The following is a 25321-nucleotide window of genomic DNA, read 5'->3' as shown; positions in this document are numbered from 1 at the left end:
ATATCTCACATTGATAGATGGGTTCCAATTCATTGTTACCCAGAGCTTACCTAAGACAATTTTTTGATGGATTCATTTTTTTAAAAGTATTTTAACATATTAAGTCAAGAAGGTAAGAAAACAGACACCATTTGACTGAAACTAATGATAAAGTAAGTCCTTTAAGAATAGATAGAACTTAATTTTTTTATAGCCTAAATGAAGTTGTTTTTTGCCAAAATAAGAATCTTAGTGCTTTAAAGATTTAGAATAAAGTCCTTTAATGAAAAGAAAAATGGAACTGAAACCATTATGAAATCAGTATTGCTCTTCATTAAATATACAGTATCACATCTAAGAAAGGTTAATAATACTTATATTGCATGCAGAAATTTATAATTGATCAGCAAATTCAGAAGTGTCCCTGAGGAGATTTGACAAGAATTTTAATAATTAAAAGTCAGATAAATATAAGAAAGCATATTTTATAAAGTAATAAGCCTGTTTATAAAATATATTTAAAATACATTTTTAATAAAAGATCTGAGCCTTCTACTGGTAAGTCTGCCCGAGTCAGGTAAATTTCAACAGAAAAGCAATGTCATCAGCATTTTATTTAGCTTTTGGAATACTTGTAATGACTGAAATGCATTTCCAGAATACTGTCAGACTGTCAGGGATTCCTTGGGATGATTTAAGTTATTTTTCAAGTATCATAACATCCAAGCTTGGGGAAGTAATATGTCACAGTGGTTAATAGTATATGAGACTGTTAAACAGTGTTTTCACTTCAAATCTCTGTGTTTCACTTGGTATCTGTGTGATGTTGGGCTCCTTTGTAAGTCTCTTTGTGCCTCAGTTTCTCCATTTATAAAACATTATTGAGTTGCTTTGAGAATTAAAATCCTATGTAGTAAAGAGGAAATATGCTAATTGACTGCCATACCCTCAAAGATGGCAGCATCCACAGCCAATAAGGACAGAATATGCTAATTGACTGTCATGCCCTTATAATGATAGTGGTGCCCACAGCCAATAGAAGGGGCTATGCTAATTGCTGCCACACCATCAAAGATGGCAGCACCCACAGCCAATAAGGAGGGAATATTCTAATTGGCTTCCATACCTTCCAAGATGACAGTGTCCCCGCAGCCACAAGATGGCGGTGCCCAGTCCCCTCAGCCACCCCCCCTCCAGCTCCCCAGGGCCAGCCTGGCCCAGGCAAGCCTCAGATGGTGGCTGCCCAGTCGCTCAGAGCCACCCGAGGTCAGGTAACAGGGCTAGCAGAGGCTTGCACTGCAGGCAGTGTCAATAGCAGAGGTATAAGGTGGGTGTCACCTTCCCCTGATCACTGGGTTTCCATCTGTCCCTGAGGGCTCCCAGACTGTGATAGGGGGAAGGCTGGGCTGAGGGACCCTCCCTTCCAGTGCATGAATTTTCAATTCCTATCAAGGGCATGTACCTTGGTTGCAGGCTAGATCCCCAAGTGGATGTGGGAAGCAACTAATTGGTGTGTCTCTCTCATATTGATGTTACTCTCTGTCTCTTCCACTCTCTCTAAAAGTCAGTGGAAAAGTATCTGGGGATGTGGCTTAACAAACAAATAAATAAACCAATGAAACAATTCCTTTTACATGGCAAGTGCCCAATGGTGTCAGATATAATCTTTGTCTGTCTTCAGTATGGCAACCTGTACTGATTATATGTTGCATATAATGGTTTAAATTCTGTAGCTCTAACCTCAATGAAACTACACTAAGGCCCTGAAATTGGCCTTCTAAGAATTGTCTGCCATCTTACCTTAGAGAGAGTTCAATTTTGATTAAAGTCTACAAACCCAACAATGATTTCCTTTAGGACATAAAGCAGAAATAGCGTGGTGCTTCCGGAGAGCCAGCTGGCTTTTAGTACAAGTGTTTAGGAAATGCGGATACATACACATCCAGGAGGGAAGTCAAACATCTGCTTACACCCTACTTCTCTCCATTCATATCTTTCCACACATTTCTGATCATTCACTATGAAATTCTGTCCAGAGGAGCAAGAAGGTGGGTGTGATCCCCAAATAAACTCTTTTGGGGCTAGGAGTGATTCTAGAGCCACTCACTGAATATATCTTCAGGTTTATCAGATTAGAAAACACAATCTAGAACCCTAATCCAATTGATTTCTTTTTGATGTAAGTAAAAGATGCATATATATATATATATATATATACTTTTCAAAGTATAAAATATATCAAACTTTAGAGAACATGCTGACTTCATGGTATTTAGTAAGGATTCACAAGGCACATGAGTCATGTCTTTTTCCTTTTTCTTTTTTTAAATCCTAACCCAAGGATATTTTTCCATTGATTTTTAGAGAGAGTGGAAGAGAGGGGGAGAGAGAAATATCGATGTGAGAGAAACACATTGGCTGCCTCCTGCTTGTGTCTTGACCAGGGCCAGAGCCAGGGAGAAGCCCAAAAACTGAGATATGTGCCCTTGATGGGAATCCAACCAGGGACCCTTTGGTCCACAGGCCGACACTCTACCCACTGAGCTAAACCAGGTAGGGATTTTTTTTTTTCCTTTTAAGGCATATAAAACATTACTCAGCTTCTGCCTTTGTCTAAATAGGATATGGTCCTATACACTGCTTTACCTTGTATCATGCTAAACAATTTGCTCCTCAGAAATAAACAAATGACATGGCTTCGCCACTGAGATGAAGATTTTGAGTATTCATACTAAAGTTTGCACAGTATCTGTCATATTAGTCGATGCTTAAAATACTAGTTGTCTTTTGATTTCATATTATACTTTTAAAATATATATATTTTATTAATTTTTTTACAGAGTGGAAGGGAGAGGGATAGAGAGTTAGATACACCAGTGAGAGAGAAACATCGATCAGCTGCCTCCTGCACACCTCCCATTAGGGATGTGCCCGCAACCAAGGTACATGCCCTTGACCGGAATCAAACCCAGGACCCTTGAGTCTGCAGGCCGACGCTCTATCCACTGAGCCAAACCAGTTTCAGTTCATATTATACTTTGAGGAGCTCAAACTATTATACTAACGTAATGACTGGGAAGCCTCGAGGAGTTAATTATTGATCATGCATATGGGTAAAGGGAAAGAGTTCTATCCCGGCTCAGATACCTCCAACTATGGGGAGGTGATTAACTTATCGAAACCAAAATTAGTGAGAATAACTTTTATTTGATGACCTGCCAATTAATGACAGCTTCCAAATGGTCATTTCTGTTGCATTTCAGAGATACCACTGTCAATGACAAGTAATTAGGAATCTATTTACTCGTAGCTCCTGCCAATGCTAGAAGCTTTCATTTGATTCCAGGAATGAATGTATTTAGCCCATGTGTTTTGTTTAGAAAGTCAGACAAAATAATGCACCAAACATTCAGTCACAGCTTCTATTCTTCCATACAACTTTACAAAATCAAGATTCACTGTAATGCCCATTAAGAGCTTTTAAAAATAAAAAAAAATAAAAATAGATCTCTGAGCGGACTAACAGAGAATAAAGTTCAAGTTCAGAAATAAAAATCTTCAGGGAATGTGATTCAGAGTGTAACTGTTGAATGACATTCTTAGAAATTCTGAGCAATATCTGCCGGAGAAACAGAGTAATCATATGGAAACACCAGGAAACCTTTCCAATCAATAGTCACTCTAGTCAAAATAAACACATTTAATGAGTGCACTGTGGCATGGTTAGCTATGATCAGTTTACTAACCTGCCTTGAAAGCTCACATTCACATAGAAAATGTCTGAGTAATTTCCTGAACTGGCTGATTCTTATATTTATATAAATATTATAACACTTTGTATTATCATGTAAATTATCTGCTAACATTTCCTTGTTTTCGTGTTGCCAATGCTTAATGACTGGCCCTGAAGATTATTTCTTATTTTCCATTCTAGTTCCAATTGAGTCTTCCACACAATATAATTACTGAACACTTCAATGTAAATAGCATATATCTCACAATTACAATTTTATCCCCAGCATAAAGACTCAGGGGGGAAAACCACAACACAGACTCTTGAGAAAAGGGGTACACTGTTAGAGCAATTATAAGCTTTCCACACAAAAATGCAGTGCATTAACAAAATTAGCTAGTTGTGGGTGTTAAAGCACCTACAAATAGAAGATGCTTTTGCCCCAAACTTTTAAAAACCATTTCCTCTATAGTTCTAATTCTATTAGGTGGCAATATAATTCAGCATTGGATAAGGCAACATAAAATGTAAGTGACTATGAAGTGCCCATCTCACCCTGTTAGATGTTCCTTCCTCTCATCATTTCCTCACTGCTTTCAGAGTTTCAAGGCACTGCTAAAACCTAGTGGCCAGATTTTATGAGTTACTTGAGCATGCGTACAAAAAATCAGAAACTTTAAAAACGATCTTTGCTTTTGTTCTCCTTCCACATATATTTACTAATGGCTTAAACAAGATGCATGTCTTGAACTCCTTCAGAAATCACTTTGCCCAAGGATCAGGAAAGTAAGCAGTCAATGTGTTGGGCAGTGGGTTGGTGGGCTGTGGACTGCAGGCCTGCCTGAAGCCCTGGATCCCATTGGCTCAGGGACTCTTGCTCCAAGAGAAACAAAAATTGAGACTTTATTAAATAAAGTTGGATGAAGTGCAGTACAATTTATTTTAAAATCAAGGTTTTGAAAACCTTTTAGTGTTTAAATCATTCAGAAGCTTGGCACTTAGATAAGAAAATGAACCTATATTTTTAAGAAACTAAATTTCCTATACCAAAATGCAATTGGAAAAATTTGCATGTGGACATGCTTATAAATGTAGGCAACCTATTAGTTAAAAATAGAAATATTCTGTGTTGTAGGGAAGTGTAAGTTAAAATAGAAATAATCATGTAAAAGGAAAAAAAATAATTAAGAAATAAATTTGAAGGCATATAAAAAGACAAAAGTAGAAATCTCCAAGGTCATAATTTAAAACAAAAATGGGCCAAAACCGGTTTGGCTCTGTAAGGGTCCCAGGTTAGGTTTGATTCTGGTCAGGGGCATGTACCTTGGTTGTGGGCACATCCCCAGTAGGGGGTGTGCAAGAGGCAACTGATCGATAATTCTCTCTCATTGATGTTTCTAACTCTCTATATCTCTCCCTTCCTCTCTATAAAAAAATCAATAAAAATATATTAAAAAACAACAACAAAAATGGCAAATATTAATTTAAGAGAAAAATTCAGTTTAAATTATTTTTGATAATTGTCGTGGTGACTTTCCTATGCCTTTCATAGGCTACCACAGAGTGTAGTTTTGCAAAGTTGAGCTCAATTCTTCTGAAAGGGTTTTTATTGGGCTAAATAAAATATTATGAAAGAAAAAATGTTCAGGTTTTTTCAAGATTATTTATTTCTTCCATAGTTTGTCAACTTTTCAAAAATTTTATTAATGCTAAGTAATTACAATGCATGTGTTCTACCACCAAATCAAAACTACAAATGATTTTCTATGGAGAAAATCTGTTATATTAGAATGCTTATACTAGTATTAAAAGTGGTATTATTTAATCATATTTAAAATTCAAAGGCCTTTTAAAAGGCAAAGATGTTAAAAGTATGCTTATGTAAATATTACACTTGAAATTGAATATTTAATTTAAATATGTCTATGGTCTAAAAAAAATACTAGTTATATATATATCTTTAAATTTATTAAATCCAATAAATAGTTATATATTCCCCTGTCTCACTAGCCACATTTCAAGTACACAGTAGCTACATAGTGAGACCACACTGGACAGTTCAGATTTATTGATAGATGATTTCATCAGTACTGAAATGTCTATTGAACAAAGTACTAGTCTGTGCTATTATTGTTATTTTTTATTTTAATTTTTGATAATTAAAGCTTAAGACATTTTGCATGGTAAAAAGCAAATCTATGTTTTTGTTTGTTGATTTTTTTTTTTTCCGGTCTGTAAATGTAATTTTGGTCAAGTTCTTTGGAAAACTGCTGCCTGGTTTGTAATCTTACATAGTGTCCATATATGGGGAACTATATATGTTATCTTTCAAAGAGTTCCCTGAATCTCTAAAACCTTTAAAAATATATATTTGCTTTCCAAATTAGTTGTTAGTTTCATTTTAAAAAATGCCAATGTTTTTTACTGAACTGTGAATAATAGTAACCAACAAAGCAAAGTCACATTGTAGTATGAACAAAGTCAAACATTTAAAAATATCTGATGCTGATGAGAAAGGTATTGATGTTTAAAAAAGATCCAGATAACATACTGCTGGTGAAAAGAATAAAGTGGAGTAGTATAAGGTTTTCAGAAATGGTATAACTGGTAGTAGAACCATTTCAAGTTAGGTCAGTTACTTTCCAGGTTGGTTTCTGGTATAAGAATCAGGCATGTGCTAAAGTAAATTTTACATTACTTTATACATATCTTTAATCAGTCCTCTATTGTAGAGCATTTTTGCTGATTCCAACTCTTGGCCACCATGGAGTACTACACGGCCATAAGAAATGATTAAATAGCATCATTTACAACAACATGGATGGACCTTAAAACATTATGCAAAGTGAAATACAGTAAGTCAAACAAAAAGCTAAGAACTATGATTGAACTCATATGTGGAATATAGAACTGAAACTTATGTACACAAGCAGCAGTGTGGTGGGTACCAAAGGGAGGGGAGGATGGGGAAGAAAAGGGTTCTAATATTAGGTGAGAGGATATTTGACTTTGGGTGGTGGGCACATGGTTCTATATACAGATTTTGTAAATAAGTAATCCAGACAGGTAACCTATATGTTAATGTCACCCTAATAAAATTTAAAATAATGAATAAATGAATAAATAAATGATATAGCCTTAGGTTTTCAAATAAAACAACTGCAAAGGCACAGTGGATTTTCTTGGTTTCTTGCTGAAAATGTTAGGCTCGTTTAGCTCAGAGGGTGGAAAAAAGGTGAGGCCTGATGGGGAAGGTCAGTTCCTGAGAGATTACGATCAAAATTCAAAACATTACATCAGAGGAGAGAGAAACAAACAAGTATGAATAATACTAGCGAGAATTGTGTATTAATCCAAGAAGACCTCTGCACACTGTGTAAAAGAATCTGAAGGGACATAAGCCAAGGCTGAGAAAGAATTACTTAATGGGGCTGTTTAACAAAAATGATGGAAACTACACATGGCCTATGAATATATGCCAATGTCAAAACTTTCTGGTAATCAAAAGAATGTTAGAGAAATAACATTTGCTTAGCAAATTTGAAAAGTTTAAAATTTATAATACCATCTGATAGCATTTGAGGAAATGGGCTGTTATAGAATGCTGGTCAGGGAGTAAATTAATACAACCTTTATAGAAAGCAATGTGTCAAAGTACATAAAAAGCCATTGGCATTTAATGACTTTATACTCTTCTTTAAGTTAAATCTGTTGTAGTGACATTGTTTAATAAGGACCATATGAGCCTCAATAAGATCATATAAGCTTCTATGATACAAAATCTGTATATTGATTGCACTGCATGTCCACCAACCAAAGTCAAATCATCTATTGTCACCATATATTAGGCCCTCTCAACCCCCTACTAACCCATCTACCCCCTTCCTTCTGATAACCACCACACTGTTGTCCCTGTCCATGAGTTTCAGTTTTATATCCTACATATGAGTGAAATTATATGGTTTTCAGCTTTTTCTGACTAGCTTATTTCAGTTAGCATAATATTCTCGAGGTCCATCCATGTTTTCACAAATGTTAGCATTTAGTATTTTCTAATGGCTGAGTCATCCACTGTGTATATGTTCCACTTCTCTATCCAGTCCTCTATCACAGGATACTTTCATTGTTTCCATGTCTTGGCCACTATGAAAAACGCTGCATTGAACATAAGGGTGCATATATCTTTGTGAGTATATATTTTTTTTAGTATTTTGAGTAGATATCCACAGGAGAGATTGCTGGGTCATATGGTAACTCTATTTTTAATTTTTTGAGGAACCACCAGATTGCAATTGTGGCTGTACCAGTATTTATTCCTACCAATTTATTGTTTTAGATCTTATATGTAGGTTTTTGATACATTTTGGAATTAATTTTTATACATAATGACAAAATGTAATCTAGTTTCATTCTCTTGCATGTGGCTTTCCAATTATCTCAGTACCATTTATTGAAAAGGCTTTTTTTTTTTCTTCTCATTGTGTGTTTTTGACTCCTTTGTTAAAAGTTATTTGTCCATAAACATGTGGTTTTATTTTTGAGCTCTTAATTCTTTTACATTGATCTGTGTGTCTTTTTTTTTCTGTCAAAGCCATGCTATTTTTTTGTGTTTTTTTTTTTTAATATATGTTTTTATTTATTTCAGAGGAAAGGAGAGAGAGAGAGTTAGAAACATCATTGATGAGAATCATTGATCAGATACCTCCAGCATGCCCCACACTGGGGACTGCATCTGCAACCAGGTCATGTACCCTGTCAGGGAATCGAAGCATGACCTCCTGGTTCATAGGTTAACATTCACCCACTGAGCCATGATGGCAGGGACATTGCCATGCTGTTCGGATCATTATAGCTTGGTAGTATAATCTGAAGTCAAGTAGTATGATACCTCTGGCTTCATTTTTTTTCTCTCTCAGGATTGCTTAGACTACTTGGGGTGTTTTGTGGTTTTGCACAATCTAATTTTTTTTCTCTATTTCTTTAAAAAATTACATTGGGATTCTGATAGCATTGAACTAAATATATATATATATATATATATATATATATATATATATATATATATTTCTTTGGGTAATATGGCCATTTTAACCATGTTTATTCTTCCAATCCATAAAGAAATATATTGCAATACTTTGCTGTTTATTTTCAATCTGTTCATAATGCTTTATAGTTGTCAGGTCTATTACTTTCTTTGTTAAGTTTATTCCTAGGTATTTTATTTATTCTTTTTGTTGCAATTGCAAAAGGAATTGTGTTTTTCATTTCTTTTGTGAAGTTTCATTTTGTATCCTGCAGCTTTACTGTATTTGTTTATTGTTTCTAATAGTTTATTGGTGGAGTTACATATTCATTTTTTAAGAATCACATATGTGCCGAAACCTGTTTGGCTCAGTGGTGAAGCTTTGGTCTGTGGGCTGAGGGGTCTTGGGTTCGATTCTGGTCAAGGGCATGTGCATTGGTTGCGGGCACATCCCCAGTAGGGGGTGTGCAGGAGGCAGCTGGTCGATGTTTCTCTCTCATCGATGTTTCTAGCTATCTCTCTCCCTTCCTCTCTGTAAAAAATTAATAAAATATATATTTTTTAAAAATCACATATGTGTAAAAATTAAAAAACATGGATGTCTAGTACTGTTTTATTAATAATTAACACAAAAATCAACCTACATGGCAAGCCAGTATTGAGACAGGTCACATAAATTATGAAACAAAGAAATTTGTTGCAGCTACTAATGACTACATTTTAGACAAGAACTTAGCAATGTAGAAACAAAAAAAATGTGTTGTATAAATTATGGGAAACACAGGTATTTATAGCATAATGCCACTTTTATTAGTGTGTGTGTGTGTGTGTACTGTAAACAAAATATTAGAAGCAGACACATTGAAACATTGATTGCTATCCTTTTGCAGTAATAGATTTATAAGCAATTTAAATTTTCTTCTTTGTGTTTTGTGTTACTTTACAAATTCCTCTGAATTAATACGTACTATGCTTAAAATCATAAATGTTTTTATACTCATATTTTTGTAATAAGTAACCAAAGCCATTGCATGCAGACCTTTTTTCATCCCTGTACCAGTGGAGAATGAATCCACTGATCTCTGTGGTTGTTTCTTTCTCTAAGTTTCTATAAAACAGTTTATGTAAAACAAAAGGTAATGCAGAGATGGGTACACACAGACAACAAGAAAGCAAGTAAATAAAATATGTCATAGTCAGAAAGAATGAGTTTCATTGAAAGGAAGTCAAGGTGCTTTTTAGTGGAAATCCCCTGTGGACACACTCAGGGAGCCCTTGGCCAAGGTGTGGTCATCCTAGCATCACTGTCTTTTTAACTTAATAATGAGAATTGATGATGACTAGGGATTAGTGCAAATATGTGTACTGCTTACACTGTGCCAGGTACTACATGCTATAGACACATTTCATTTTGTATTAAAAGAAATTAAATAAAATGCCTGAGGTCTCATGACCAGTAATCACACTTATAACGTTCCTTATGCTTTCTGGATTTTTAATTAAAATTTATTTTTAAACTATAAGGGTTAATTTCACCATAGACTTTTTTTTTTTTTTTCATTTTTTTGAAGGAGCCAAGGAATTTCCATTGTAATCTCAGAACTCCTTACTCATTTACTAACAATGCCTGAATCCCTTTGATATTTTAAACTATCAGATCACCTGACCTTTTTGGAAAGATAAAGGCTACCTTAATTCATTATATTTGGAAGTTACATTGAAATCATTTACCATTTGGAAGCTTTTAAAAATGGAAAAACACCTTTTTTTGTTGTTGTTTATGATGTTATGAGAAAGGGGTGGGAGAATCTTCATATATAAATAAATTAAGCTTGCCTTATAGATTTTTGAATGCCTTACCAAACCTTCACCAAATCTGATTAAAATGATATAGCAACTGTGGTTCCACTGGGAAAAAATTGTTCTCAAGATTGTAACTCATGTTTCCATGTTGCTGTGGCTAGATTAAGCCAAGGATCTAGGTTCTATAACCTATGTAACAAAAATGAGTAAAAGAACAGAAACTGATCTTATGAGAACCAGGTCCTATGAAATCCACCATGAAATGCAGAAGAAATGAAACTGCCTATTACCTAGGATAATGATCAGTTTTTCCCTAAGTTTACTCAGGAGAAGAAAAAAAGGTAACAGAGATGAATAATTTAAATTCCCTATGAGGAAGACTCCTAGTAATATGGCTGTTAAATAAGGGAGCAGAATTTTGAACAGGACTTAAAATACTTATGTAAATTCTGATTGCACAAATAAACAGATCTCTAGGAATCATCTTATTTTCTCAGGAAAAATAATACCTGCAAAACTTGTAATACACGAATCATGGGTTAGCCTAATCTCTGCTGCAAATAAGTACACTGTGTTTTTTTTTTTTTTTTTTTTTTTTTTTTTTTTTTTGTGTGTGTGTGTGTGTGTGTGTGTGTGTGTGTGTGTGTGTGTGTTTGTGGTTTTTTTTTTTTTAACTGAGACTACAATGCAACCATATCTCTCTTCTTATACAGAAGTTCATGTAACAGACACTGTTATACTTTATCAATGTGGGAACAGATTTCAGAGGAGATTTAACAGTGTTATATTCCCCAAAAGATTTTAAAGTAGGACACATCTATTCCAGTATTGTTGCTGAAATATAGTCCCATCTAATGGCAGGTATAAGTGGATTAGAAACTCAGAACTTTCATCCCTTTTTTTGGTTAATTTCTCAGTGAAGTCAACAAAAAATGTGATTGTTGCTCTAGCGTCAGCTTGCCTGAGAGAAGCTTTTCTCTGAATGCAAAGCTTGAGTAACTTTTTTAGATGAATGCCGAGTCCCAAACTTGAGACATAATATGCTCTCAAAATTCATGAGTCTTGCCAATTTGTTCAATAACATTTATATTTGGGAAGGATAGTTTTTCCCCCAAAACATAATAGTTAACTTATTATAACAAGGAATGCAAAACTGCATTTGGGGATAAATTAATAACTTATTTAAGTACAATTTTATCATGTCTAGGTCCTCACACAAACTTGAGTACTAAAATATTAAAATTGTAAAAATTTTTTTTGCACTTTAGAGGGTCATTTTCTCTAAACTATATTACATCAGAACATGGTGACCTCAGTTGGCTTCTGAAGAAGTTTCAAATAAAATTCTTTCTGGGGTGAAAAGAAACCACAGAAATACTAAAACTAGTGTTTCCTTTTACTCGCTCAGTAATGGACTCAAGTCACGCTCACCCCTCTGACAGAAAGGACGTGAGGACAGTCCTTCCCCAACAGGAGTCAAGGTTGGCTTTCCCGGACTCAGCTTCTGACTTAAGAGTTTGGACAGAATGTCTCTCCATTGCCTCCATGTGCTGATACATCCTTGCTTTGTTCACAGTACAGTTTTGTTTCTGGAAAATCTGCCTTGATTTGACAGTTCCCTTGAATACCACCTCCCACAAGTTCTGAGCTAACATGGAGAAGTTGCCACAATTCATGCTCTTTCCCACACAGAACTGCCATATACGAATGTCATTCTAAACTCTAATTATAAAATAAACCCTATGATGTTTTCAACAAACCCACTGCTCTGAGAAATCTAATTTCCACTCCATTTACTTTATACTAGTGAGAGATAGCATAATTAAAGAGAATCAGCTTTCTTAAAACCAAACAACATAGATGCATGTGATAATTTAAGTCTACCACTATCTATAATAATAATAAAAGCATAATATGCTAATTAGACCAGATGTCTTTCTGGATATCCTTCCAGAAAACCTTCTGGACTAAGCAAGGGCTGTGAGGGAAGCTCGAGTCCTGGTTGCTTCCTGGCAGCTGGAGGGAAGCCTGGGTCCCGGATGCCAGAGGGAAGCCAATACAGGCAGCCAGGGGAAGGAAGGCCTACTCTTGCACAACTTTCATGCACCAGGCCTCTAGTCCTATATAATAAAAGGGTAATATGCAAATTGACTCTAATGGCGGAATGACCAGAACGACCACTCAACCAGTCACTATGAGGCACACTGACCACCTCTTAGTCCCTCTCCCTGGCCAGAAGGTTCCCATTATCAGATGGTGAACAGAGAACCAAGGGTGGGTGTGGGGAATGCAGGCTCCACAAGGCCAAGGCCCCTGTCCTACTGGTTGCCCCACACACAGAAGGTAACCCATAGTGGGGGTGGGCCCAGTGAGCAGGCAGGAATGGCCAACCTCTCAGTCTGAAAACTCCCCCGGTCCCTCCTAGCCAGAAGGCTCTAATCGGCCAATGGCTACTGGGGAACCAGGGGTGGGTGGTGGCAGGGGGCAGGCTGGCTGCAGGTAGCTAGGGAAGATGGTCCTGATCGCAGGCAAGGCCTAGGGCCTGTACCCAGGCACAAATTTGTGTGCCAGGCCTCTAGTCATAAAATAAAATAAAAGAACTTTAAATAAAAGGAAAAGAAATGACTAATTTTGAGATGTATTTTATTATCATCTCTTGTTTTATATAATCACATCTAGGACACAGACAAACAAGCAGATACCTTCAGTATGAACATACCCAAGCATCCCTGAGGGCTGTTCTTGAAATAGAGGAGATTTAAAAAACAGAAGCTTTCATATGATGGCTAGTTACAGGATCAGACTACTACAAACAGCACTTACAGTTTGAACTCCTACTATTACAAACAACTGCCCAAAATATTATAGCACATATGTTTTAATTCTACAAAATGCAAATTGACTAGATAGGCAAAGCTAATTTAGAAGAGAAAATATGTATCTCCTCTAATAGATATAATTCCATCAAAATTTTTATTTATCTAAATTTATATTTTTTCTTTCACCTTCCTTTAGACTCTCAAGCAGTTTTATATAAACATGTTAAACATAAAATGACAGAGCTTCTCTTTTGCTGGTAAATGTACACCTATCATATACCTTTTAGTCAAACAATGCCTTTCTTTAATGTCTTTCTGATTATTAATAAAAGAAATATATCTGCACAACCACACTAAGCATACCAAAGAATTCAAAATACACATGCTTGTCTTGGCTATTTAATTTTACTTTACCTAAATTATATACATATATAGAGAACCTCAATAAAAGTTATAGACCAAACAGTATAATTAACAAGTAGCACTTATTCTATTGTTCAAAGAGTTAACATCTGCCCGAATCACTTTCCTTTACATTTACCCCCACTGCAGGTTCAGACTTTGCAATTACCCTTCTTCTACATACTGGGAATTTGTTGGATCCTGTGGACAACGACAAATGCATCAGACAGCCCCACTTTCACTGGGTGATTGGTCGAACTTATCTGCGTGACCAAAACAGGAATCTGAAAAAGCAAAAGCAGATTGCTATGTGTTAGAATTTAATTTCACCTTGCTTAATGGATAAAATCAGGTGATGGAGATGAAGAACTAAAGAGAGAACAACTGGAACCCAAGTCTGAATGTGACAAACATTCCTAATATTTACAGTTTAAAAAATAAGGACACACTGAGAGTATACTAAACAAAAAACAGCATTATACATGAGACAGACTATTGAAGCCTATTTTTTCTAGACTTAGAAGAGTCTAGATAACAATGATTGCTAACTTTATTATCATTTTTATAGAAATAAAAATAGAAATGAAACCATATTCAATGAATACAAGAACTAGAAACAAAAAAGAGAAAAATAAATGTACCCCAAAAATCTTTAAGAAGAATAAATAGGTTGTGGGCAATCTGTGAGTAATTCATTAAAGAAAATATTAGATCAGACATTGTTATATAAACCTTAACAAATGGTATAGCAATAAGAAGAGAAAAAATAAACCAGAGAGAAGGTATAATAAGACCTCTGTTTTACTCATTTTTGCCCATGGCATCATAATATTTAAAAGGGACTTTTTGTTGAAATTGACAAATTAAGAGAAAATTTAAATGTTTCTGAAATTACTTTGAAACACACAAATGAAAGATGACATTTTCCATTTATGCACTAAATTAGTCCTTTCTAAAACAATGTTATATACCAATTTTATATCAGTATGTCCAGCGTTAAAAATTATTCTGATATTTGGAAAACAAAAACAAAACAAATCACAATTTCTGTTTCTAAGAGTGTATTTACTAGATTAAACTCTGATACACTTATTTAGTTATTTACCAAGCTATATTCAGTATCAATATATGAATCCTTTTTCTTAATGGGCATTATACTCAGTTTACTCAGTTTTATACTCCATGTGCAGGAGTGCTACTATAAATGTAATTTACATTTAAGACAGATTACAGTTAAAGATGAAAAGACCAAAGAATGGATAAAGCATAGAAAAAAATCCAAATTCAGGTTATACTTTGTATATCCGAGTAGGACAAAGTCATAATTTTTAAGTGGCATTATTAGCAGATGCCTGCCTAGAATAAGTATTAAAACTTTGCTACTGGCATTTGCCACTTGCCTTCATCCCACAACATCTAGGAGTTCAGTTTTCCTCTGCTAGGTGTGAAGTATTTCCCCAGATAGTTCTGTGATAATTAGTGTCTTTTTTTTCCTCCATTTTAATTTCAAATCATTTTCTTTTTATTATTTATTTTTATTGAATTATTGGGGTGACATTGGTTAATAAAATTATATAGCTTCAGGTGTAAAATTCTATAATACATCATGTGTATATTGTATTACGTGTTCACCATCCCAAGTCAAGTCTTTTCCCCTCCAAACCCAAAGCAGAGTTTGAGTTTTTATTTCTAGCAACTGAAAAATCTTACTGTAATCATGAATTTTATATTTTTCACCAGGGTCTGTTTTCTAGCTCACATGGCTTGGTTGCTGCATACTTCCTAGCATAGTATCTCTTTCTCTTCTGTTCAGATTTTCAAATCCCTTTTCTATCACTTTTTTTTTTTTATCTTCCCTGCCATCCTTCATGTCATTTGTTTTCTTCAGCAATTTCCTTCCTTGCACTGTCTTCCTTTATACTTAGTCTTGAAGTCAAACACTCTCCTCTGGTGCTATTTTTTTTTTTAAGTATTGATTTTTTACAGAGAGGAAGGGAGAGGGATAGATAGTTAGAAACATCAATGAGAGAAAAACATCGACCAGCTGCCTCCCGCACACCTCCTACTGGGGATATGCCTGCAACCAAGTTACATGCTCTTGACTGGAATCAAACTTGGGACCTGTCAGTCCCCAGGCTGATGCTCTATCTTCCGAGCCAAACCAGTTAGGGCTCCTTTGGTATTTTTTATCTGTGGTGGATCAACTATAATCATGGCCTCTAATCAATGTTCTCCTTTGTCCTCACTTTTTACTTTTTCACTTGGCCATCTTCTTCCACTTTACTCGTGGCTCAGTAATATAGCAAAAGAAGATAACAGCAAAATAAAGGAAAAAGGAGCTCCAAAGAGTGCTTGCACGTTTCCACCTCCTTTAAGGGTCCCCTGCCACAGCCAGGATGTACCCTGCTGGTCTGCTGTAGATATGAGAGAGATAGGGAGAGTTACTCTCCTTCCAACAGAGATCATCATGCACCCGCTGACCCTCACCCACTCTACCTGGCTCCTGCGTGAGATCAGAAGAGTACCACCCGGATGAGTGGAACCACTGGGTTGGGCCACAGGCATCTTGTGAGAAATAAGAGATGCAGTTGTTTGAAACCACTACATTTTGGGGCGATTTGTTATGCAACATTGACTGAATTGCTTTTGGTGTTTTTAGAATTAAAAAGCTATCCCTGGAGCAGGAGTAAACAAAGGTGTCAAAGGAGATGGGAGCTGGTGGTGGCAGGTCACAGGGAGCACATCGTCCCTGAAAGCTAAGACAATGACTTCACATTTTATCCCAAGTCATGTGGGGGAGACTGTAGAGGGTTTTGAACAGAGGAAAGATGTGCCCTCACATGTGAAAAAGATCCCACAGGCTTTTGTGTGTACGGGGCCAAGGGTGAGAAAGAAAGGAGTTAAGACAGCATCTCGTGTGTCCAGGTTAGAGATGAATTGCTGGGACTACACTAGAGCGGCAAGTGTAGGAGGGGAAAATAGAATAGGAAGATGAATTCTGGATGAACCAGAAAGGAATTGCTATCAAGACATGCCGCACATTCAGTAAGGGGAGTGAGACAAAGAGGCAGGCCAACCACGCCATCAAGACTTTGGTCTTACTAGCAGGAAAAATGAAGCCATGCTTTCCCCCAGGGTGGCCATGGGGGCACTCTGTCGGTCTGTTCCACTGCAGGCCATGAGGGGCGTGCTCTGGGTGTGCAGAGGAGGATCTGGGCAGCTCTGAGGAGCACTGCCATGTTCTGGGATGGAGACTAGCAGAAGGGTTAGAAAACAATGATAGATTTATGGCAAGATCAGTGGCTTCAAATGCTTCTCCTTAAGATTTTATAGAGCTCATGAATAAGAGCCTAGGCTGTCTAAAACTGTGGTATTTTATCCTGATTAAATATTAAAATGAATAAGAAGCTTTTGATTCCCCACATCTTCCTAGAAGCTACCTAGATCTTTTACAAAATAATTACATATCAGGTTTTGTAAAAGCCACTTTCACCAATTTAATTAAATGACTAATGTTGTAAAAGATTAATGAGTAAGAGATAAACAACTCCAGGCTTTCTCATAGATTTATTTCAGAAACATGTCTGCCTGTCTACACCTGGTATTGGCATTATTGTTTCCACTCTGCCTTGTTGGATTGTATTCTTTTTACTTCCAAATACCAAAGGCATGGAGTTGTTCTGAGAAAGGATCACTCACTCATTCACTCACTGCAGCCGAGGAACGGAACTGTGTCAGCACTTGGGGCCGGGCAGACCATTCACAGGTTTCCACATCAATGACTAGAGACCGTTAAGATGAACCAGGAGTACTGTAAACTGCATTTAAAATGTGTTGCTTTTTTATTAATATCAGCAAAGCAACTATTATTACATGCATATGAGTAAATAAATGATCAGATATTGAACAAAATTAGCACTAGAACATGTTTGTCATAGTGTCACAATCACCCATTCTTTGGAGAACTCTGCATTTGCAAGGATTTGAAATCCACAGCCAGAGAAGCCATGGCCAAGGATGATGTCCAAGTTCAAAAATTCTAAAAACTTTGCTTATGAGAAACTATTTGTTATCCTTTCTGCAAATTCATATTTATCTGGAAAATGTCTCAAGTTGGTTCCTAGGGATGTTAGGAAACATATGAAATTATACACTCTTAACTATTTCAGCTTTAAAAAAGAATAATAAATATAGCTTCACTATTTTCATTTACTTGTAATCGTTGCCTTTTATGACTAAAGCAAAACTAAATTTTTACTTAACCTCCATATGATTTGTACTGAACCATAAATTTCTGAGGATGTTTTACAATTACATTCCCCCACAAGACTGAGATAAAAAAGAAGCCTTAGTGCCAGTTAAAATATAGCTGCATTTTGGCTCTTACTATCATGTATAGATTCGTTTCAAGTATTTTAATTTTTATCTTATTTAAGAAGAGATAGCTATGTTTATGACTTAAATTAGCATTAGTTTCCCCATAAATGGCATAGGGCAGCACATTAAGACACATGCAGGAAAGAGCCGTAGCCTCTAGACAACATTCAGGCCGGGAGGCTATTGGGAGTGAGCCACGCAGGGCAGAGCACACTGGCCGTGAGGGGAAAGTTCAAAGTCAGGAACTGCTCCCTTCTCTGCACGGTGGCATCCCTCGCTGGGACACAAGGGCCCAACACAATACCTAAAATATGAACTTTTTACATCTCAAAGTCTCTAAACAGGGAGGCAACAGCATGCTGCTTGGATTAGAGGTAATGGGATTTTATTTTCCTGTCTGTTCTGTCCTGCAAACCTCGCCAAAACATTCATTTGTTCCCATTATGGACCCAGCTAGCTATCTGGTCAGCGGCACAGCATCTCAGCAAGGGCTTGATTGTATAGTATGTGAGCCAAAGTATGAATCATGTGCCTATTGGAACGCAACCAGAAAAGAATTACTCTAAGCTCATTTTTGTTCACTCTTTCTCTTCACTCACTAATCAGCAATATGGTGTCTCACTCTCTCTCTATATATATACGTGTTTTAAACCAAAGCTTACTATTTTACCCATTCTCACCTGCATCCAATCCTTTACTTTCTACCTCATCTTTCTTAAATATCTGCTCTGGTTTCACCGTTACTATAATATGTAGGGTATGCAATTTTACAAAGCCACACTCTGTTTTATTATCATCAAAAACAACACATAAGGTACAGATGGTTAGTTCTTATTTGTCTAAACACTACAATTGACTAAAAAGGCTTTCAGTTAAATTTGACAATATACAAATCTATTTGCTTCATCGTACATCGCCAGAATTTCATACAATTGTTTTAATTCCCCTTTAGTTTACAGTTACTGACCTCTCATTGGCCAGGTATCGAATAATGCACTTGATGGCATGAAAGCAAAAGAGAGCCCTAGGCTGAAGATACATTCTTAGCATCCCTCCTGCCCCGTCTCCACAACCATGCCCTGCAGAAAACCTGGAAGTAGAGAAATAACAGCATAAAGCTGATAAGTAAGGACACTCTTTATATTAAGAGAGGAGTTTCAAATGTAATCTCTACAGAAACTAGTGCTAGACTGGAGTAAGAAAAAAATTGGGAGTAACAAGTGATCAAGGCTTCTGATTTCTCAGGAGAAAATGCAAATCTATATTTTTATTTGTAACCTTCAAACATTTAAATGTTGGCAATATATCCATTAACCCCCCTCCCACACACACACACACACACACACACTCACCAGTTTGACCTCTGATTTAAAGGTTGCCTATCATGGAATTGGCAAACTTGAGTTGCAGCTTCACATACAGATGACAATGAGGCAGGTGCCTGCTCCTTAGGAAGCCTATGCAACTCTGCTCAAAAGAGCCAGAACTACAGTGGGAACTTTATCTGAAAGGCTAGAAAAGGGAGCTTGTCTAAACATGGCTGGGAAATAAAACACGAAGGGGATTAGGAATCTCTGCAACTGGGCTTGGGGAGGTAGGAATGCTGAGGTCTCCACCTCAGGAATGAAGCCGCTCTTTGGTCAGGGAACATCAGAACAGGAGGCACATGGCCTGATCTGAGTGAGAGCACCCCCTAGGCAGACCTCTGGGTTACACCTCAGGGTGAAACGGAGGCCAGGAGGAGAAAGTGCAGCCAGAAAGCCCCACTGCATTGCTCAAGGGCAATATACCTGCTAGTGGCAGGGCCAGCCTTACAACAAGTATTCTATTTCTAGAATTATTTTTTTCTAGGCTATTGATTCCTCTACCTAATTATTCTATCTAGTAATTTATTTTTTACCCACAGGATTTGTCATTAAAATGTTATAAAGATAAAAAGGCTAAATTTATCATTTTCTTACAAGATAGAAAGTAAAAAGAAATGAAAACATCTGGACCTAATTAGTATGTATGAAATAACTAAAATAAAAATATATCTGAATGAATTAGATGCTGTATAAAGCCATGTGGATAAAATTTTATACTTTATATTTAAAATACAGGGAAGTGCTATATTATAAAATCATCTGTGTCTACATTTTCCTTAAAAATCCCTTCTTGAGAGTTAATAATCAGCATTTTATGCCATCTGTTTTTTTTTCCAATCTAATATCATACATTCATTAAATAAATTTTAAAATAAATGTTATTTAAATAAAATATACATGTAAATATAAATCTACTCACATAACTATAAAGTTTCTTGGATACATTTCTTATTATATTACCACATGCAAACATTCTCAGATGTGCAGTAATAAATATAAAAGTTAAATTACTTACTAATGGCGATTATTCCACTGTTCAGATCTTTTTTGGCTTTCTCTTACTCTCTTGAATTACACTTCCCCATAAATTCTACAAGCTAGCAAGTGTTCATATTTTAACACTTTCAGGATGTTTACCATGAGTGAAGGGTTATTACAGTTTAAAAAAGAGAAATAGTCTTAAAAAAGCATTAAGGATGCCATTTAAACCTACAACCTTTGGCATTGTTCATTTATTAACTACGCAGTCTTCCATAGAAACAGTAAATGTTTCACCAAGGAACATTAGGTTTAAATACATAAGTGGTATAATACATTAAAAAGTGATTTTACCTAATAAACAATAAAGTTCCACTAAACCAACCTCTAAAATTTGTTGCTGAAGGAGACAATAAGCTGTTCAACCAAGAAGACACATAGAATTAGACCCTCAGTTGGGGACTATATTATCTGATTTCCCACTTCACCAGGTAGAAAGATTACATAATACTTTCTTTTTAAATTGAATTGTCCAAACTGATGACCACTAAGAGGTGATAAAAAAAAAATTACCCAATTTGCAAAAGACACAAAAAGAATCACATCCTTCCCTAGTTTGAGTTAAAAAATATAATAGGATAGATAGTATCAAGAACTGTTAAAAAGACTGATTTCAAAATCTCTAATGTTTTTTTAAACAATATTAATATGCAGTGTCTTATTAAATTATGAGTGGAAGAAAATTTTCAAGTCTACATTTATTATAATCAAACAATCATCACTATTCAATGACAATCCAAAGAATTGTGTCTCAGAGAGATAAATAGTTAATGACAAAATAGGAAATGGGAATTCAGTTTTTCAAATTTCATTTATTTAAGAAAGAATGCATGTTTTTATTTTTTTAATCTATGTACAACTTTTTTTTCCTTTATAAATTTAATAAAATAAGATAAATGCTGTTGAAGGCAAACTATTCTCACCTCATGCTCTCAGTGGCTGAGTTACAGTATATTAATCACTAACCAGGAAAGACTGTCAATGACATCAATGAAGTAGTCCAGTTATTTCTGTACAAGGAAGTTTGCAGGGAGGCAGTGTGTATAGTAAGCTGGTTAGTCCTATAAGCTCTGGATTCTTATTCCCTCAAAAAAATCTTTGTTTTGTAATTTTGAGAAAGTTACTTAACCTCTCGGTATTTCAGGTTTCTGCTCTGTAACTCATAAAATTTACCTTTGGTTTCTATGAGAATTATATGAGAGAAATTTTAAGCACTAAATAACTGCTTGGTATCTTTGAAGAGCTCAGTAAGAGCTACAATAGATTTATCAAATTTGGAGGCTGTGCTTAAAAGTGAACAGGACTTCTGGTTACGGCAGACAAACTTGTATAAGATGATTGCTATTATTAAGATCCGGCAGGAAAGGTGAATAAGACATGGAAAGCATCTGTTAAGGTATCAGGTGGCTATCAGAGAGCTAGGACTTGAAAAGTCATGATTCCAGGAAAAGAAAATCATGAAGTAAACCCAACACCCCCTTCCCAACAAGACATTGGGCAATTCATAAACCAGGTTCAAAGACTGAGAAGCTGACGAGAACTGCAGGCAGTCTCAGGAGTTGAAGAAAATTCATGCATTCAGGGCCACTAAGGCCAGAATTCCATAGTGAGCACCCAGGCCTTACGTGAAAATTCCTGCAGGACTAGACTTGAAGGGTGAAATAAGAAATTTAGAATATACAACTCAGGTAAAAATTGCTGTTTGAATTTTTAAACCCTGTTAAGGCAATTTTTGTGTGTGTTTGGAATCATAATTTTTGGAGATTAATCACTGAGTTCTGCTTCTGCAAGATAGGGCCACATTCCAATGTCCAGCAGGATGTGACTGGGAATGAACCTGCGGGCTGACCCCAGTTTTTAGAATATAGTCTTTAGGATTCAGAATTTAGGACAAAGGAAAATTCCTGTGGTTTGAACTGTTGCAGAGTTCCCGAGCGGTCGGACGGTACAGGGGGAGAATTTGAAGAAACTTGCTTTGTCCATCGTGCTATGGGCTTAGGAAGGATGAGTTCAAGTTCTGGGCAAGGTTACAGGCAGAACTTTCTTTTTCATTAAAGAGCCAGCCCTATGTACACTTAGTGGTTATCTCAATGCTGACCTAGAAAACAATGCTGTTCTAGCCAATTAAAAAAAAAAAAAAAAAAAGTGCACCTGGCGTGGTATTGAGATTGTGGGCATATCTGGTCTCTGGCCTGCAAGGTCAAACAGCTAAGTTTATCTTCATCATTCTTCAAACGGGCTAAAGCAAACTAGAGAGCAACATTTTAACTAGGAAGAATAGCAGAAAATTCCAAACAACAGTTTGTTGCAGAATGGGGGTTTTCCTTCTCAGAACCTTTAAAAATATCTACCTGCCCCTAAAGTGGAGCAGTCATGTAGGGTCTGCCTGCGTGTGGTGCTCTTGCGGCTGCCCTGGCCAGTTCAATAAATTCTTGCCTGCTTTTTATTATTTTTTTTTATTTTTTAATAAATCATCAGTCTCTGGCGGTCTTATTTTGAACCCAGGGTTCGACCCCACAACATTTGGAGGCCCCAGCGAGATACCCGAAAGAGAGGAGAGAGGGACCCCCCAGAAGGGGCAGGAGGCTTGTCTTCCACAGGAGGATCTCCCTCCTTTCGGGGACCTTAGCAGGAGACAGAAGCCACAAGGATTTATTGAAATCAGGGAGACTGGTCTCATAAGGTAAGGCGCCCTGTTTATGGTTGAGATCTCAAAAGAGTAAGAGTCCTTGGAGGGCTGGACGAGGCTTAACCTCCAGGCTCTGGCTGGAGGGCACGACGGTCCGGGAAGACACTACGGTGTCCTCAGCCCCAGGTGTTCGTACGGGTTGTCTTGTGTTTTGTCATGTTTGTGTCAGGCATATTTGTTTTGTGTTTTGTGCTTTGTGTTTTGGTCTCCATCAAAATGGGTCAAGGTCTGTCAGTGTCTCTGTGTTCCCTTCTACAGTGTTTTTAGAAAAATTTCCAGGACTTCAAGAAACGAGCTGACGACTACGACTCTGATGTTAATGCTTTTAATTTAACCGCTCTTTTTCCCAGGTCAACACCAGTCTGTAGGATAACTTTCCCCTCACAGTTCCTAGGATATTGATCTTGTTTCCTTTGTCCAACATGAGTGCCATTTCTGTTTTGCTGAAACACTGTAATAGTACTTGTTTACTGAAAGGGTATAAGTACAGATGTTTGTTTGATATTTTGTTTGTCTGCTTAGGTATAATTATTTGTTCATATAAGTGTAAAAATCTGTGAAAAAGAAAAAAGAAAGAAGCCTTTAATTTGTTTAAAGCTGAGTGCTCTGACAGCTAGCAAACTGCCCTGAGTGGCCACTGGGATTCCTTTTTTCCAGGGGTGCTTTGCTTTCTGTCAGAGGGGAATCGACCCACCTAACAGGATTTATATGTTTATTAATTTTAAGATATAAAATTGTAACAATTGTGGTACAAAAAATTAAAAGCAGAGACCAAATTCTAAAGTTAACTATTTACAAGAAGGAAGCTTGAGCTGGCAAAGTCACCAAGTCTGCCCAGCAAGCTCAAAAAACTAAATGAATCTTATTTTTGCCATCACCCAGTCTTGATCAGTGGTGGAGGAACTGTTTGTTTCAATTGATCAATTTAAGTTTAATGTGATTAATGATTACAATACATTGTAAAATCTTTAGAAAAAAAGGAAAATATTTTGAAGGCAACTTAGTCCTTATGTATGTGTGTCAACTCTTAAGTTATAGTTTTAAAATCTGTAATATTAATGGAAACACACACAGAGGAGCTTTTCAGCAAGTTCAGGGAGTCTGATTGCAGTGTAGGGGTCACCGGTTCCCACATGGCACCTTCGCTAGCAAGAGGCAAGCGGAGGACCGCCAGATGAAAACGCCTTGTCTGGGTGGGAGCACCTCCTTCGCCACCTGGGACCCGCATGCTCTCTGCCTCCGCCCACCTCCAAGGGTTGTTTTGAGTAGATGGAGGCAGCTGCGGCTAGGAGAGAAATTCCTTTGTGACCCCCTGCACCCCAATGAAACTCAAAACCCCCTGTGACTGCTTGGACACTTTTCACCGTGTTCTGTTAGGGGGCTTAAAGGTGCAGTTAGAAATTCTCCCGTTCCCCTTTTCAGGCTTATCAGAATCTAAGATCCTCATCTGTAGGGAAAATGTGGCATTTTAAAGCGGCTAGAGCCTGGGAACAGGGTGCTGAGCCTGCTCTCTCCTCCCTCTGCCTTTTCTAAATATTTTAAAATAATAGCAGATTTAAGGCCTGGTTATACATTTTTGAAAAACATAGAAAGAAAGTTTAAAGGCTAATATAAAATAGTGAACGTTTTTGTGAAGGTTATACATATGATGAGAAGGAGAAACAGAGAGAGAAGGAAACAGAAGTAGAGGTCTAGAGAGAAAGAGAGGGAGAGAGGGAAAAAAACGAAACAGAGACTTAAGAAAGAGACTCTGGGAGTCCAAGAGAAAAGGATTTAGACAGAAACAGAAACAAAGATTGGGAGAGAAAGTGATATAGGTGTATGAGTATGAGTATGAGTATGAGTATGTGTATGAGGGAGGGAGAGAGGCATAAGCAAGAGACAGGAAGGGACAGAAATTAAAGAGGAAGAGAGACAGCAGGTGAGGTGAGGCCGGAAGAAACAGAGATGGTCTGAAAGAAAGGGAGACTTAGACTCCAAAGGTTTTTAACTTAGAGGAAGAAAACTGACAGGACAGGGGTTCCTTTCAATTAAGCCCCCAAGGGTAGCCTTACAAGTAGAAGGCAAACCTATTAGTTTCCTGGTGGATAC

The 25321-nt window shown here is 36.7% G+C and overlaps 1 protein-coding gene across 1 annotated transcript in view; it reads right to left on the bottom strand.

Moving 5' to 3' along the window:
• PLXDC2 (plexin domain containing 2) overlaps window positions 1-25321 on the bottom strand; it is a 416442-nt gene that overhangs the window by 98984 nt on the left and 292137 nt on the right. The window contains exon 7 of the mRNA XM_036459556.2: window positions 13944-14043. Coding sequence (XP_036315449.1) covers window positions 13944-14043 — 100 coding nt within the window. The remainder of the gene's footprint in view (window positions 1-13943; window positions 14044-25321) is intronic.

Source organism: Pipistrellus kuhlii, unplaced genomic scaffold (assembly GCF_014108245.1).
Source record: "Pipistrellus kuhlii isolate mPipKuh1 unplaced genomic scaffold, mPipKuh1.p scaffold_m20_p_1, whole genome shotgun sequence".
NCBI lineage: Eukaryota > Metazoa > Chordata > Mammalia > Chiroptera > Vespertilionidae > Pipistrellus > Pipistrellus kuhlii.
This window is presented reverse-complemented; position numbering and strand designations above follow the sequence as displayed.